At 40.1% G+C, this 18,221-nt stretch overlaps 1 protein-coding gene across 1 annotated transcript in view; it reads right to left on the reverse strand.

Annotated features, from left to right (window-relative positions):
- Positions 1 to 17,853, reverse strand: part of rcan2 (regulator of calcineurin 2) — a 380,425-nt gene extending 362,572 nt beyond the window's left edge. The window contains exons 1-2 of the mRNA XM_072251469.1: positions 17,769 to 17,853; positions 16,884 to 17,106 (exon numbers count right to left, since the gene is read on the reverse strand). Of these exons, the coding sequence (XP_072107570.1) occupies positions 16,884 to 17,105 (222 nt within the window). The 5' untranslated portion in view covers position 17,106; positions 17,769 to 17,853. The remainder of the gene's footprint in view (positions 1 to 16,883; positions 17,107 to 17,768) is intronic.
- Positions 17,854 to 18,221: the final 368 nt, after the last annotated feature.

Here is an 18,221-nt window from a genome sequence, read left to right on the forward strand (position 1 = left end):
GAACCTTCTGGGCCAGCCTCCCACGTGGTACTTTGTCAAAAGCCTTGATAAAGTCTGTGTAGACAATATCCACTGCCTTTCTGTCATCAACTTTCTTAGTAACCGCCTCAAAAAATTCTATAAGATTGGTCAGATGCAATCTGCCATGCACAAAGCCATGTTGACTATCCCCAATCAGTCCCTGTCTGTCCAAATACTTATATACTGTATCTGGTCCCTTAGAAAATTTTCCAATAATTCACCTGTGACTGACAACAGGCTCACCAGTCTATAATTTCCTGGCTTATTCTTAGAACCTTTCATAAACAATGGATCAACATTAACTATCCTCCAATCCTCTGGCACCTCGCCTCACTGTTTTAAATATCCCTACCAGGGACTCTGCAATTTCTGCAATAGCCTCTCACGAGATCTGAAGGGACACCTCATCAGGCCCTCAAGATTATGCACCATATTTAACCTCAAGACAGCAAACACCTCCTCATGTGTAATCCAGATATGGTCCATAACCTCTCTACTCTTTTTCCCCAATTCTATAGACTCTGTGTCTGTCTGCTGAGTAAATACAGATGGAAAAAAGTCATTTAAGATCCATCTCTTTCAGCTCCATGCACAGATGATCATGCTGATCTTCAAGAGGACCAATTTTGTCCCTTGTTATGTTTTTACTCTTAATAAGACTATAAAAGCCTTTGGGATTCTGTTCCATCGTGTTTGCCACAGCAACTTATAACCTCTTTAGGCCCTCCTGATCTCTCTCGTAAGTGTTCTGCATTTCTTATACTTCTCAAGTGCCTCATTGATCCTAACTGCCTATACCTGATATGAACTTCCTTCTTTTTCTTTACCAGGGCCTCAATATTCCTCATTAACTAAGGTCCCCTAAACCTGTTAGCTTTGCCTTTTATTCTAACAGGTAGTGTTCTCCCTCCCACACAGACTAGTTTCTGCTTAACGAATGGATGTTGTAAACTATGGAAAGGCTATGGAACAAACTATGAAAATGAGAGTTTTCAGGGAGACAGAAAGACCTGGCAAGGCTACTGTGAAACACAAAATGCTGGGGGCTTTGAGATGGTGCTGATGAGACAAAGCGATGCTTTACTGGCAGCAAACAAATCTACTAACTACTCTATGAATCACGCCTTCTCTGGGCAACAATCACTGCAATCAGTAGCCTGTAACTTCCCTTTCAGAGTTGTGCTCTTGAACTCCCTGTACAGCCTGGAATTTTTGTGGTACTCTAGGGAAATCGGTGAACTGATGTCTCGAAGGTGCAGCACGGTTGCAGCAGTGTGGCGGGGCCCAAAGCTCAAGAATGAGGAAGGAGGCGATGTTTGGCCAATTTAAGCCTAGGTCAGATTGAAAAGGTCAGATACGGGTCAAATCAAGACAGCAGGGAACAGCAAATGTTTGGCCATTGCTGCAGCAGACATGGGCCCGAATCAAAGTGGCAAGTCCGGGCCTGAAATCAAGGAGCTGGCCGACATTTGGCCAATTTAAAAGAAGGGCCAGATTGAAAAAGTCGAGGTGTCAGAGCCAGCGCTGAGGGACGGGCTGGTGTTCGCCTCACTGCTCCTTGAAGTTTACTCGTCTCTGCGCTGAACTAAGGCTGTGGCCTACAACTCATGGGCTGCTGGTCTGGCTGCAGCAATGAGCTAGTTTTGCGGCTGCAGACTCACTTCCGTAAACTTTAGTTCTGAGAGTTATTTGTTTACTTTTTATTGTTTGCATGGTTTGTTCTTTTTTTTGCACAATGGGTGTTTGATGGTGTTTTTTAATGGGTTCTATTGGGTTGCTTTGTTTTTGTGGCTGCCTGTAAGAATAATTTCAAGGTTATATATAGTACTTTGGTAATAAATGTACTTTGAACTTTGTGATTGTTCTTCATACAAGGGGACCGCAAAGACTCTCCAAAGCTACCACTAGGCAATCCCGACAAGGCAAGCCTGTACCATTACGTCTGCTCCTGTCACCTGAAGCAATTGAGAACCTAGTCTCTCCTAGAGCATGAAGTACATGTACCTCTGTCGTGGAGCAGTGAGCCATAAACTATGAGATGTAGCAGAGATCAGAGCAGCAGACTGAAATTATCCCCTGGACAGTAAACTGAGAGTGACCACAATGCTGACATCAATGGGCAAAGCAGTCTGTATCTGAGATAGCAGTAAGTCACAAATTTCAATGAAGACAAAGAACACATTTTGAGGTTCTGTCCTTGAAACAACAATGTTTCAGGGAAAACAGGCTGGAAAAGCATTTTTACGATGACATAGAAAGCTTGTGCGGACACAGATCAAAAATCATGGTGGAGAAAAACTTTTGGTGTCACATATTAGTTTCATTTAGGGGAGTTTTATATGAGAATAAAAGGCTATGGAAATAAAAATACCAAAGAAAAGTCAAGAATCAAATTTCCTAGATATGTGACCTAGAAATGAGTGCAAAGTTGCTCTACTCTGGATTAAACTGACTTTCATCTGCTTATAACCAATCTTTTCAGAGTTAAGTGAAGCAATAGACTCATTCAAAGTGAAACACCCTGGTTTCCTCGGCTGCGTAAGTGGAGGGAAGACAACTTCCGGCCCCGCCAAACTGGGATTGAGGCGCGCTGGATCCCACCCAAACCTCAGTATGTCTGGATGCTGTGTCACTTGCTACCCTGCTACAAATTATTGCCACAAATAACGGACAGTACACTGCATACGATAAAAGGAATATTTATGAATCTTAACTAAAGGGATGGTAAAGAATAACAAAAAGAGAAGGGCCCATTCTAATTAAACAGTCAGATGTGCACGTGTTGGAGCTCATCTTCAATTTCTCTGTCACTCAGGCACTGCGCCCTCAGAAGGTGTGAAAGCACACACCACCTTCCAAACGTAGCTCGCAATCCATCTCGAACAAACGGGTCTCCCACTGGATTGGATGCTACGACTGGTTCTCCCCAGCGTCTTTTCTCTTCATCTCCTCTCAAGCAAAAGCCCAAGACCAACCTTATTGCCCTTCACGAAGAAAACCTCCCGCTAATTGGATGGCCCACATTCCACATCATCCCTCATCTTCAACAATAACCCAAACAGGCTGAAAACAGAACAGACTGCTCTTACAGAGCTGCTAAATGAAATAGCTACAGCATAACAGTAAAGATGTGAACCAGGGCATTGCACGAGCAATAATTTGTATTGTACAGTTTATAAACCTCAACAATAATACATTTCCTGGAGCGAGTTATAAAACTTCCTTTTCGAAAATCCCCCCAGACCACTTGAATAATGGTATAGGTCCATGGCATGAAAGAGGTTGGGAATCCCTGGTTTGGAGGGATATGTGCCAAACCCAGGCAAATTGGACCAGCTCAAGTAGACAACTTGGTCAATATGGAAGAGTTAGGTCAAAGCTCCTATTTTCATGGTATTTAGTTCTGTGACTTTATTCTATAATTCCACTGGCCTGCCCTTTCCACTTGTCCTTTAAACTATTTTCCCTTCAATTAGTTATTTATTTCCCTTCCAACTAATAAGTCTGCTTTATTCACACCAATGAGTGCGTCATTAATCCTCTTCCCATTGCTTCCACTGTGTCACCAGACCCACTCCATTATGTGGTGTTGGGTCAAATGGCAGGTGCAAACTCTAAGATTACAACTGGGTCATTTTTATACTGCAATGAACAGCAAACAGATCTTAACTCTGTATTTTGTGTCTCGCCAAAGGAAACAGGACTCTTGTACAGAAAGGATAAGCACCCATAAAGATGATTCTTGGGATTTCACAAAGTATTGATGATTATGAAGAAAAGTTTTGGAATGTCATCAGACCTATCATACACAAATAGGTTGCAATAACCATACCTCACCAGATACATATGATCTTCTGCATACAAAACAGGAATTCACAAGCAGAGTGATATATATCACTAGTATATAGTTCATAGATTTTCAATAGATTGAACATATCAAGGTACAACAGTTGTGTTCCTAGTATAAACATAGCATTGGTAATTCTTTTAAGATAGTCTTGAAGAGGATTAACAGAGTTATACAGGTTTCCTCCGCCATCCAAAGGTAGAGCGTTCCTTATGAAACGGTTTGTAATAGGCTGACAATAGGCTGGTCCTGGACTTATTTCCTGGCATAATTTAAATACTATTATTTAATTATTTATGGTTTTATATTGCTATATCTATACTCTATTCTTGGTTGGTGCAACTGTAACGAAACCCGATTTCCCTCAGGATCAATAAAGTATGACTATGACTATGTAAGCTGGAATGTCATAAAGTGAAGAAGCAATTACCATTTACTTATATAGGAAAAATTTGTGAGCGTTCGCAGACCCAAAAAATAACCTACCAAATCATGCCAAGTAACACATAAAACCTAAAATAACAGTAACATATAGTAAAAGCAGGAATTATATGATAAATACACAGCCTATATAACGTAGAAATACTTTTCTGCAGTCATTGCACTGTCCACCGTAGCGAAAATCTCGCGCAAGCGCTCTCTGCAAAAGCACTCTCTCCAGTAACCTTTAAGCTATGAAGCTGCCAAATCATACCAAATAACACATAAAAATACACAGCCTATATAAAGTAGAAATAATGTATGTACAGTGTTGTATCACTTCCTGGAATCAGGAAGACAGCAGGCACACTGATGATGGTGTATTAGGCTGAGTCGTCGGAGGTTGGGGTGGTGGGACACTGGGATGTTATCTCATTGTCATCTGTTTCCATCAGGGCAGGCAGATCATCTTCTTCCATGTCTGCCTGCCTCGATGTTGAAGGTCGAGGTTCGTCGTCTGCTGTGGCTGATGTGGAAGGCTTGAAAAACGACAGTATGCTTGACTGCTAGCCTTGCGCATTTTTCTATCATACAGTTCTTTGCAAGCACTCAAACCATCCTGCAAATATGCCCTAAACCTATGTACCCTTTCAAAATTAAAGTCGTACTTTTCTGCAATCATTGCAGCGAAAATCTCATGCAGGTGCTTCACATTCAGTTCCTGGATGACTTCACTTTCGGTCCGTTTGCTACTGCATTCAGTTTCGATTGTTATCCTTTCCTCTTCCAATTGCATCAGCTCTTCATTTATCAGTTTTTGGTCATGGGATGCCAAACCTTCTTCAATATCACCCTTGCCAGCTTCCACAAGCCAAACTCACTTTGTCCTCATTTCGTTCACCACGATCGAAACACTTAATTATGTCTAGTTTCATGCTAAATGTAACACCCTTAAGAGCTCTTTTAGGCTTTTCCGATACCTTAGGACTCACCTTGCTAACGGATGCTCAAAATAAATCGACATAAAGCACAGATGCTCACAGGCATGTGCTGTTCAGGGCACACACTGCCTTTTTTCGCGTGCTGCATTTTTCGTGCGCTGCCCTTGTTCACACGCTGCCTTTTTTCATAACAGTGAAAACACCTTCTGTTAGCGAAAACAAGTAACTAATGTAGGTCTTTCGTAACAGCGAGGTATCATAAAGTGAACGTTCGGAAAACAGGGGACACAGTACAGAGGAAACTCCAACACAAGGCAGGCTTCCTTCTATAAGTTCATTGTTCTGGCTAATTTGAAGATTGATTCACCCAGGGACTTGAAAAAAGAAGATTTTCATATGGGTCTAAAGTAACCCAAGGAAGTAGCTGTGGATGCTACAAATGGAAGTAATGCAACATCGATGCTTAAAAGCTTTGTGACAATAAATTTAAGTAGCAAAACTAACAACATTTTAGGAAGCATAGAAGATTAATCCATTAGAATGCCAGTACATAATGGCCAGGGAACTGGAATTGCAACAGAGAGATATTTCAATTTTATCATTGGCTAAAGACTGGACAATTAAATGTACTGAGTTTCCATGGACTCCTCACTATAAGTGAGGAGATTAAAATTTATGATGATTTATCTCCAGAGACTTCCCAAAATTTATCAGTCACTAAATGCATCACATTATTGCTGCCTGCGATCTTGATGTGCACAAAAGGCTGCAAATTTTCCTACATTACTCCAGTGACTACACCATGAAATTAATTGGCTGCAAAAAGCCGTGGGAATTCAAGAAAGGGGCAGGAGAAGTGTAATTCCTTCTTTTCTTTAAGCAATGACGCAAAATATTGCTACCAAATATTTGACAACAGAAAGCTGGAATTTAAATATATGACGGATTTAGGCCAATTAAACTCATTTCAGGTTTTGCATATAGGTGCTAATACTGGTTTCCAATGAAAGGTTTGCTAAAATAATTCTGAAGACAGTTAAGAATCAATCATGTTGATGTCAATTCCAGTAAGAATAGTAATATTCAGTAAAACTAGTTGCAAATTTTCAGAAATTCAAGAAACATTTTAAAAACTATTCTAAAAACATAACTGCAGTAATTTTCTCCACAACAGTTTAAACACATTAATGAATTATTTTACCCCTCCTACCGAATCTACCTAAAAGTTTAAGTTAAAATTTTGTATCCTATACATAACCATAGAGAATGAATGGCATAGTGAGTTAATCTAATTGGGACCTCTGCCACATCTTTAAAAATAACTGCATGACTAAACACATTGGGAACATTGTGAACTTTAGTCTCACATCTTACTTGGAGCTTCATCACAGTACTCCTGAATATTAGCTTTTCATTAACTTTGAGGAAGGTTAATGTAATTGATACAGATGGCCAGGGTGAGGGGGGAAATCTGTCCTGAATCATATGTGCTTAAATATGCATTAAGAAGTGTTAAGAGTCAAGGAGCACACACCCTGATGTGGAGTATAATCTGGGCCATCAATATATATGTCATTACAGATGAAGAGTTAGGCATGTTTGTTTTATGATTGTAGTATTTCAAGTGGAATTTCTAGAGAGAAAACATACAAGCCATTTTTACTTTCATTTTAATCGAAGCTCCCAGTTAAAGAGGCTCAAGAGAATGAAGATGTATTTTTACAAAAGTTCATCTATTTGACCAAAACAAAAGTAAAACTTATTCAGATAATTTAAAAGTCACAAAAGCAATAAATGTAAAAAGCAAGATTTAAAGTGATTCCAACATTATAGCATAAATAACTCAATGAATTAAAAACCTGACAAAACCAATTCAATATTTTTTTTGCTGTGGTAACAATGCCAAGCCTTAAATTACCTTATGGTGGTCTTCTCTGGAAATCTTTGAAACTGAACAGTAAAATCACAGTAATTGGAAAGTCAATCTGGCAGCTTCCGAAATCAATCATCGCTTAAAATTCATTGCATTCACAAAACTGAAAGTCAGCACAACAAAAATTGAATTGCAAAGCAAGAGAAATGGACTAATCACAATGGTCTACTCTGACAGCTTTGATAATAATTCTATTATAGAATAATAGGGCAACACAACACAGATGCAGGTTCTTTACTTTACCAGTCCATGCTGACCACAGGACCCACACAACTAGCCCCAATTTCCTGTAATCAGCCCTTATCCCTCTAACCCCCGTCCCTTCATGTACTTAACTAACTGTTTCGTTATCTATACTATCGTACCTGCTTCAATCACTGCCTCTGGCAATTCATTCCATATACTCACCACAATCTGTGTTAAAAAAACTTTCCCCTCTGGCCCTTCTATATTTTCCCCTCTCACCCTAAATCTCTGGACTCCCCTACTCTGGGGAAAAGACTGTTATCATCCATCTTATGTATGCCTCTTATTAATTTAAACACCTCTGTAAGGTTGCCCCTCATTCTTCTATATTCCTAGGAATAAAGATCTAGTCTGGCCAATCTCTCCCCATAACCCAGACCTTTAATCCTCGTTATCTCCTTGTAAATCTTTTCTGCATTCTTCCCAGTTGAACCATGTTTTTGCTGTAACAAGGTGACCAAAACAGTATACAGTACTCCAAGTGCAGCCTCACCAAGGCTCCCAACTGCTATACTCATTGTCCTGACTCATTATGCTGAATGCCTTTTTTCACCACCTTGTCTTTCTGAGATGCCACTTTTAATGAAGTATGCACTTCATAGTCATACTTTATTGATCCCGGGGGAAATTGGTTTTCCTTACAGTTGCACCATAAATAATAATTAGTAATAGAACCATAAATAGTTAAATAGTAATATGTAAATTATGCCAGTAAATTATGAAATAAGTCCCGGACCAGCCTATTGGCTCAGGGTGTCTGACCCTCCAAGGGAGGAGTTGTAAAGTTTGATGGCCACAGGCAGGAATGACTTCCTATGATGCTCTGTGTTGTATCTTGGTGGAATGAGTCTCTGGCTGAATGTACTCCTGTGCCTACCCAGTACATTATGTAGTGGATGGGAGACATTGACCAAGATGGCATGCAACTTAGACAGCATCCTCTTTTCAAGACGCCACTGTGAGAGAGTCCAGTTCCATCCCCACAACATCACTGGCCTTACGAATGAGTTTGTTGATTCTGTTGGTGTCTGCTACCCTCAGCCTGCTGCCCCAGCACACAACAGCAAACATGATAGCACTGGCCACCACAGACTCGTAGAACATCCTCAGCATCGTCCAGCAGAAGTTAAAGGACCTCAGTCTCCTCAGGAAGTAGAGACGGCTCTGACCCTTCTTGTAGACAGCCTCAGTGTTCTTTGACCAGTCCGGTTTATTGTCAATTTGTATCCCCAGGTATTTGTAATCCTCCACCATGTCCACACTGACCCCCTGGATGAAAACAGGGGTCACCGGTACCTTAGCTCTCCTCAGGTCTGCCACCAGCTCCTTAGTCTTTTTCACATTAAGCTGCAGATAATTCTGCTCGCACCATGTGACAGAGTTTCCTACCGTAGCCCAGTACTCAGCCTCATCTCCCTTGCTGATGCATCCAACTATGGCAGAGTCATCAGAAAACTTCTGAAGATGACAAGACTGTGCAGTAGTTGAAGTCCGAGGTGTAAATGGTGAAGAGAAAGGGAGACAAGACAGTCCCCCGTGGAGCCCCAGTGCTGCTGATCACTCTGTCGGACAAACAGTGTTGCAAGCACACGTACTGTGGTCTGCCAGTCAGGTAATCAAGAATCCATGACACCAGGGAAGCATCCACCTGCATCGCTGTCAACTTCTCCCCCAGCAGAGCACTCCTATATCCCAAAGTTCCATTGAACTCCTAGTACCCTACCATTGATAGTATAGGTTCTACGCTGATCAGACTTTCCAAAATGCATCACCTCGAACTTATGTGTATTGGCATCTATTGTCACTCCTCAACCCACCTTCCCAACTGATTAAGATCCCTCTACAACATACAATAACCTTCTTCACTATCAGCAACACTCCCTGATTTCGTGTCATCCGCAAGCATTGCCAATCAAGCCTTGTGCATTCCACTCCACATCATTTATATAATAATAAATATCAAGGCTCCCAGCATAGGACCCTGCAGCATACCATTAGTCACTGGCCTCCATTCTGAAAAATGACCTTTGATTTCAACTTTTAAGAGAAGTTTGGATAAGTACATGGATGGGAGGGGCATGGAGGCTATGGTCCAGGCACAGGGTGATGGGATTATAGTTCAGTATGGACTATTTAAACCAAGGAGCATTTTTCTGTGCTGTAGTGCTCGATGACTCTTAACTATCAACCACCACCCTCTGCTTCCTATCTCCACACCAATTTTGAATCCCGCTAACTAGATCTCCCTGGATTCCATGGGACCCAACCTTCTAGACCTGCCTTATAATTAGGTTATGTAGACCAGGAGCAGTCAGGTTTAATGCCTGAATGAATTACTCATATCAGGGCAGCAGTAAGGTTAATGCAACTGGCCTTTGGATTAGTGAAAGAGAAATCAGACTAGTTCAAATTATCATTGTTATCTGATGATTCTGGCTCACAGGAGTGCGTGAATGCATTCGCCAAAGCAAATTCAGAGTCCCCTAAAATGCCCCTCGTGACTGAATGTTCCATTAAAAATTCATTGTTTGTGTATAAGCGTTGCATCAGTAGAGTGAAATAATAGAAAACCAATAGTCGCATAGAATTTTGCACTAGAAAGGAAACGCTCCTTTCAACTGCAACAAATACTAGCAGTGGGACGTTCCTTGCAGAAAACAGGATACTGTGAGCTTGAGCATTAATTTCCACCAGAATGATGTGACTTTGAATATGGCACCATCTATGGAGGGACTGTAGCATCAGGGAACAGAGCAGCCGAAGGCCAGGCTAATCAGCCAATCAGATTAAAGAATTCTTGCCACCAGCTAAGCACGAAGGAAAAAGCAGGTATTTGAAGCTGAAGAAAGATTGGAACACACTTATCATATTGTGAGATAAGATAAAATAGTATAAACAAATTTTTCATTACAATGTTACATCTTATCATTTTAAGAATGGTTTAAATTTTTAAGTATTATTCTGAGGTAATAAAACTCCCTAGTTCTAAGAATATTTCTCTGAGGATCAAACAGTAGTTTTAGCAGAGATTATGATCTCATATGCTATTTAACAACCCTGACAGTGCTGACAGGTTAAGGATTTTTAAAATATCTTTCAGCCGAAGTAGTATCTAAAAAAAATTGAAGTTCACATTAAATAGTTTATTCTGTGTTAATTATATCTTAAAATACTCAACGTTACAATTTGTGGAGAAACAGGATTTCATTGACTGCAGCTTCAGACATGGTGGAAAAACAATTTCAAATTCCTTTCGGGCACAGCAAATACCACTCCATACATCACCCAAAAATCTGTATAATAAGAAAAATAATAAAACCTACATTCCTTCGATAATGAAAGGCAGATTTAATAGACAGTTGATAATGAAATTTAAGCCGTTGGATCCGTGTCAGAATTACACTCCATAAAGTGCATGGAGGAAGATTTTTCCCTCTCTATTGTTATTTAATCTGTTATTTACAGAGCCATACTGCATGGATCAGTACATTTTACCAATTCAGTCCATAGGCTAATCATCAAGCAGCCACTTACACCATATTGATTTCATTTACCATTTTTATTTTCATTCAACTCCTGCAGGATTCAACCACTAATTTGCACATAGTGGCCAATCAACCTAGCAACCCACATATCCTTAGCTCGTGGGAGGAGACTGCAGTGCATAGAAAAACACACACACACACGTACTCACAGAGAGAGTGTGCAAGCTCCACACAAGGGACACTGGAGTTTAGGATTGAACCTGGGTCACTTAAGCTAAGAGTCAACAGTTCTACTAGCTGCAGCGCTATGCCACCTCTGTATTCTGCTAATATAACCACATAACCATATAACAACTACAGCACGAAAACAGGCCATCTCGGCCCTTCTAGTCCGTGCCGAACTCTTCCTCTCACCTAGTCCCACCGACCTGCACTTGACCCATAACCCTCCATTCCTTTCCTGTCCATATATCTATCAAGAATCAAAAGTTATTCAGAGATATGAAGAGTCAAAGAGAGGCAAGAATTGATATTGTACCGCTGGAAGATGATGCTGGTGAGTTAGTAATACAGCAGAAAAATAGTGGCCGAACGTAGTAAGTATTTTGTGTCAATCTTCACTGTGTGAGACACCAGCAGTATAAGACCATAAGGCATAGGACCATTAAGCCATTCAGCCCCATCATAGTGTATGATTTACCTCCATTAGGTAAGACAAAACATCTAATGAGTACAGCTTGGCTATTCTTAATTATGCCATTGCTTACATTATGCATTGCTTAGGTTACATTATTCCTGCAAAAGAGCATTTAGAAAACATCTGAGAAAGATTAAACATGGATGGTTTTCTTCACAAAACATTGCAGCAGTAATTTAAATATATGTTTTGCCATTTTAAGGTTTCCATCATGAGGTCAAGTTCAAGTTTGATTGTCATTCAACCGTACATATAAATACAGCCAGTCCTCTGGAGCCAAGGTGCAAATCCCGATACAAAGAGCATACAGCACATATACTGTAGTTATGATAGCAGAGAAACATACAGTCTCAATAAAATAATGCAAGTCCCTCAGTGGCTTGCTTGTAGATTGATGGTGCATGGGATGTTGGCCTGATCCAGCTTGTCTTCCACCAAGCAAACACTTGGAGGGCAGTACCGACGTCAGAAGCCAGCCCCCAACCCAGTACACATTCCATTCCAGCACGCCCACAGGGGCCTCTGCTCTTTCCCACACCGCCTTGGCGTCTCCTCTCCTGGGCAGCTGCAACAGATGACCCCACAGTATGAGGGCCTGGTCCGTGCAGCTACCCTGCCATCAGTCTCATCCGTGAACCAGCGAACCAGACCTGCATTATTCTACATTACCAATATCCAACAGGATGTTGTGATCACAATAACAACCTCCAAGACAATCATTTGCACCATGTATGAGTGCATAAATGTGAAAATGTGTATGAACTTCTCTGAGATGAAATCGTTATATTTTTAATGAATTTTGGATTTTTTTTAATTGGTGCTCAGTACAACTAATTTTGCATGGTTAAAGATACCAGCAGAGAATTGGGTTTAATATCAGCAGAATATATTGTGAAATTCATTGTTTACGTGGCAGCAGAACAGTGCAAGGCATAATAATAATTTTTTAAACTGAATTACAGTAAAAAAGATAAATAAAATATTTAAGTAAGCAATGCAATAAAAGTTATGGTAGTGTTCATGGGTTCAATGTCCATTCAGAAATCAGATGGCAGAGGGGAAGAAGCTGTTCCTGAATTACTGAGTGTAACATGCTGTTATTACTTGTCAAATGATTGAAATTAACTACATCCAGCAGAGTTTATTTTGCAGTGGAATCTGCCACTTCTCAATTTGATATAATTGGATTTGAATCACACTTATAAATCAGATTTGAAACCAGAGAAAAGGTGACACTTGTTAGCACAAGGGTGCTCTGCGTACAAACATTTCTTCATCGTGGGTCTGGAATAAAGTGACCTGAACTTCATGCAATCACAAATAGGAATGAGTTGTGGGTCACAGTGTTACAAGAGGCTTAGCAGAAGCTGAGCAGTGACCTGTGGTGAATTTTTCATTGTAATCTGACTGTTGTCCTGAAATCATTAAAGGCATGTGAGCTATTGCCAAGAGCTTGCAGGGTACCAGTGCCCTGGGCTTTTCTGCCCTGATCCCTATGTGCTTATTCTACTCAAACTGCATTAGAAGCAACCTGTTTTCACTCTGACGCTTTAATTAGATTTAACAGTATTAACAAGCCGCATTTGAACTGCATGATTTATATTTCAAAAGAAATGGTTAAAAGAATGATATATTTAACTAGTGTAATCAAACTATTTCCATAAAAAATAAATAAAACTGTGAATTCAGCCAAACTGCTGTGTGTGAAATAAGTGGATCCAAGTTGATGCTCATCTTACACGCCACTTTACAGTTTTTTCTTTGCATAGTCAATGCATGCCCAACGTTTGCTAAGTTTGTTCTCAAAATTTTCAAGGAAAAATGGACAACAATTAGGAAATAATTCAGCTGGTTAGAATAGCACCTTTGAGGAAGCTAAGAAACTGAGATCTTTGTTCCTGTTTCTAATTCTATGCTAGTAAGCCATCTAAAGATGTTGTAATTCAGTAGATTGTTAAACAATGATTTACCAGTGGCATGAACAAAGACATTGTTCTCTTCAGATCAAAATTTATCAGAACTAAGCACCATGTGAATATTCTAAAATAGGTATGTTATATCATTTAATATATTTGCAATTACAGTAGCTCACATTATCTTTTAGCTATGGGTCAGAACAGGATTATTGTCAAATCTGTTAATCTGGGGAGTCAATGTTCCATAGCTCCATTTTTTGGAATAAGGCCTCATATTTAATTTTAGAGTGAACGATTAGAATGTGTGCAAAACATGACACTCATGGGTTTAAATTTAACCAGAAACAGGCCTGATGATAACATACTTTAGAGGTGCTGATTTTCCCAGAAATCTAAACCCCGACTGAAGTCTTCAGGGCCCTTTTGTGCTAGGCATTGGTGACTGGCCAAAATGAACACAGGTGCTTCTGATTCAAAACAAAGTACGAGAGATGGAAATTGTTCCATCCCTAGGATTTGTTACAGGTTCTGGGATTGTCCACATGGCCAGACAAATAAGCTGCCTAACATGGATATTAGTCTCGAACTGGGGTTCCCAATCTTTTTTATAACATGAATCTCCACCGTTAACCGGGAGCTCCAGAGACCTCAGCTTGGGAATTCCTGGTCTAGAATTTGTTTTGAAATTTCGCTCTCTCGACCACCTTGACATCTCCTACTTTAAAACCACAAATTGAGATGGAAGATGAACAGTGAAAAATAATGGTACTTGCAATACGGTCCTATGTTATTAAAAACTCGTAGCAATAATGTCCATTTATTTTATGTGGTTCCTATCCATCAGACATTGCTAAAACCTCATCTTCAGGCAGCTTGACAACAGTGGTTGCTACTCCCGCTAACTATTAAATACATCAGATACATTTCCAAGTGCTTTTTAAAATTAACTGTAATCATCAATACAAAATAGCCTGAGTTCTATTTATTACTGATGGTAATTTTCACACTTGATAGAAAATGGAGAACTACTTTGATGAGTTTACAAATCTTTCCACTTACCTTGTAAATATTCTAGTTCACTTAACTGATTGTATCCTCAAATTGAATTGACCATAAAAAACTAACCTGAAGCTTGTTTTCAGATTTTCACTAACACCACAGGTCAATACTCATGTATCGGAGATAAGCAATAACAACCAGAATATTTCTGAAGTGAATTTCTGTTAAGTTCTGAAGCATTTACTTTCTTTTACTAAAGGGAAAATTAATAAAATAAAGATGTGTGTGTGATAAAATATTCCAATAATATTTGTACTAGACCAGTAAATACAATTAAAGGCATTAACCTTCCTTCTCTAATAAATATTATCTTAAGCAAACAGTATACTTCACCACAAAAGTGGTCAATTAAAGTGCCAATCATCCTGAATATTTTAGAACAGTATAGAATAATTTTGGATTTACAGCCTAACCTTGAACAAAAGTTGTAAACATCACAAGCCTCACTCATATAATGTAGGACACAATTTGAACCCTTTATTCACTGCTTAATTATTCTAAAAATTGATAAGATATTTGAAGACATTAGTCACTTAATTTAGAAAGGTTCTAAATCATTAGAGAGTTTACAGTCAGACAGTTAAAATGGGAAATGAAGAACTCAAACTTACCTCTCAAGAAGTACTACTTAAAAACCAATAAAAATTACTGCTGTGCACTTTAGTAAAAATGGCACTGTAAATGTTACTCATCCTGGAATTCTCAGGACCTACACTATGTTCCAAAATCTGGAACTCATTTTGAACCAAAATTTTTTACATATTTCAAGTACTGTTCACTTGAGAGCTAAAAATGTTCACTAGACCTACGAACAAAAATAGAATATTTGGGGATCTGTTATACCCTACAATTAAACCCTTTGGGAAATTTTTCAGAGTAGCAAAGAACTTGGGAGAAAATGAAAATAAATCTGAATCGTGGTGCTGGTTAGCCTTTATTTTTATGCAGATATTAAGCAGTTATCTAGATAATGTTTCAACAATAATAACTACACATATCAGTAACATTGATTTTTTCATAACCATATTTTGAGAAAAGGTTTGCACCAAACTGACAAAGTTCTTCAAATAATATCCAAATATATGTTTTAGTTACCGGAACGGTTGGACAATAACCCCTGGAGAACCTCAGTAGCTTTTTTACACTACATCCAAAAATAACACAGGATCAGTGGTTTTCTTCAGTGAGCTATAAATAGTGTGATGTTTTCATGTGCTTTGTACAGTTCTTCGCTTTGTTGTGCTACAAGTTTATAGGATCAGCTGGAAGAACTGATCTTCATGTTGCAGGCTTCCATAAACAAAATTGCTAAGCATCAGGAAAAAGGATCCATGCGATTTCACAACACAGAAGCAAATACTTTCAGCTAAAATTGCTGTTTTTAATAAATAATTTTACAGTACTAAAAATAAAGCATGATCTTGGTTTTCAATTTACAGGGTCTGGGGTGGAGCCTAGCATCTGGAGATTCATGAGTATGCTACAGTTAACACCTTTATAGACATGATAAATGGATGAATCATTCAGTGATCTCATTAAATTCTGACCTATCATTATGGAGTATCCCAAAATTATATGATTATTAAGATTGTAATATTCCGCATTATTGCCTATTTTGTGAAACATGACAGCAAGGTGCAGCAGAGGAATTCAAGCCTTTAGATACAGCAGTTAATCACAGATCAGGCCACGCCATTCAGGATCAGGATATAAGCACTCAGTCCGTTTGGTCGTTATCCTTTCTCTTACCGATCATCTCCTCACAACTTTTTCTCCCATGCACTTTCAAACTCACCTTTAATCTGATTCATGTATATGTACACTCAGCCACACTATGTGGTAGCAAATTCTACATTCCAACCCTTCTCTGAGTGAAGAGATCAACAACTTGTCATGGGGTCTTAAAGAACCAAACCTTCCCCCCCCCCCCGCCCCGCCTTACCTCATCAAGACTGCACCAACCTCAGGCACCCACTTACATAAAACCGGTTTATTCGCATTAACTCCCCAGTTTCGACCACTCATCCGTATACAACTTGTGCAAAGTACATGACGAAAAGAAGGCTACCGAGGCTATATGTTCCATTGGAAAACTGAAAGCCAATCTCAAAACTCCAAAAAATTCTTATTGTGTTTGGATGCCTATTATCTGTAACCCAATCTTCATATCAGTCATCATTGCCTGTCTTCCATTTACTAACAATTCTTCACTATTGCTATTTGAAAGCAAATTATATAAAGGAAATCAGGACGCACTCGTCCAATTGTTCAACAATTTCAAAGACATCTGCATCCATGTTATTGATGGTCATACATACCCTTCGCTGTTCGTCTTCAAAAACAGACTGATGTACGTTGCAGGCAAAGAGTGAGGTCGGGAGGTCATTGAAATCCGTTATCTCATCGAAATCTTCCTGCGAGAGGATGTGATCATTAGGATCACGGATGTCCGCAGCCTGAACGAAAAAATCGCCGGCAGCAGCTCTGTCGCTGAAGCGTTTCAGGTTCTTCATAGCAGCAAATGGATCGTCTCCTCTCATCCTGCTCAAAAGCAAAGTAAGTGCGATTAAATGCAGTCTTGCAACGAGCACTAAAATCATATCGCCTCAATGGAAACATATTATCTCAGACTCTCAGCAGAGAGATAACAAACCATCAGCACTCCTAAAGGCACCCACTTATGTTAGTCTGGGAATATCGAAACAGCGCGACTGACACACAATAAAAATTCTCACCAGCAATACCTAAAAGTAGAACATGAGTATACCGAAGCCATAATAATGTTCTCATAATAAGAGAACAGCAAAGCAATCAATTTGAACTGCTTGACCAGTGACAGTGTTTCACACTCTATTCCGGAATAATTTCTTGCTCATTGATTTTGCAGTGATACTCGGGTTTGTTCCCGCTCCCAGCACCAGCACCCGTGTCCCAAAGGAACAATAAAATGAAACTAGTATCACTGAAGAGATGGGCATCCTTTCTCAATAGATGAGCCAGGAACCGGTGCGCTTGGCTGTGAACGACGCTGCAAATCTTTAACAGTTCAGATGTGGAACTGCCGATCTGGCGATTGATGGCAATGAGCGCGGTGACCTGCAGCTACGCGCGTTGTTATTCTGCATCACCTCCAAGGGTCAGCTCGGGATTAACTGCTGCTTTTGGACTCCAGCGCTGAATGGGACCTAATATCAATCCCTTACCTGCCTGGGTCCCAGCTTGCCGTCTCCCCGAGGCCGGAGCGCAGTCAGCTTCCCCCGTGCTCACTCAGCCTGCTGTGACAGCTGGGGGTGGGGAGGAGACCCATTGACATCTTTCACAGCGCCAGTTCAACGAGCCAATCCATTGTAGCGGCACGCCCGCTCGCCCTAATTGACGGGCATCTTGCCCAATCGCCGCCCGCACTGCCGCACGTTTACGCTCTGGACCAAGGTGCCGGGATCAATCGGAAGAGAGGGAGGACAGAAGGGGGCGGGGCGTTAGGCTGGCGCTGGGTTTGTGCTGAAGACGGGGCAGGTGATTCATTGTAACTCTGGGGGTGGTTGGGTCTACATTGCATGTCTTCATTGGAGTCAACGCCAAAAAATATTTTTTAAACAAGGCAATGATTGGCATGAAAGAATTACACACCTGCAGAAAATGTAAGATGTGTTTCT

Source organism: Mobula birostris, chromosome 2 (assembly GCF_030028105.1).
Source record: "Mobula birostris isolate sMobBir1 chromosome 2, sMobBir1.hap1, whole genome shotgun sequence".
NCBI classification, from domain to species: domain Eukaryota; kingdom Metazoa; phylum Chordata; class Chondrichthyes; order Myliobatiformes; family Myliobatidae; genus Mobula; species Mobula birostris.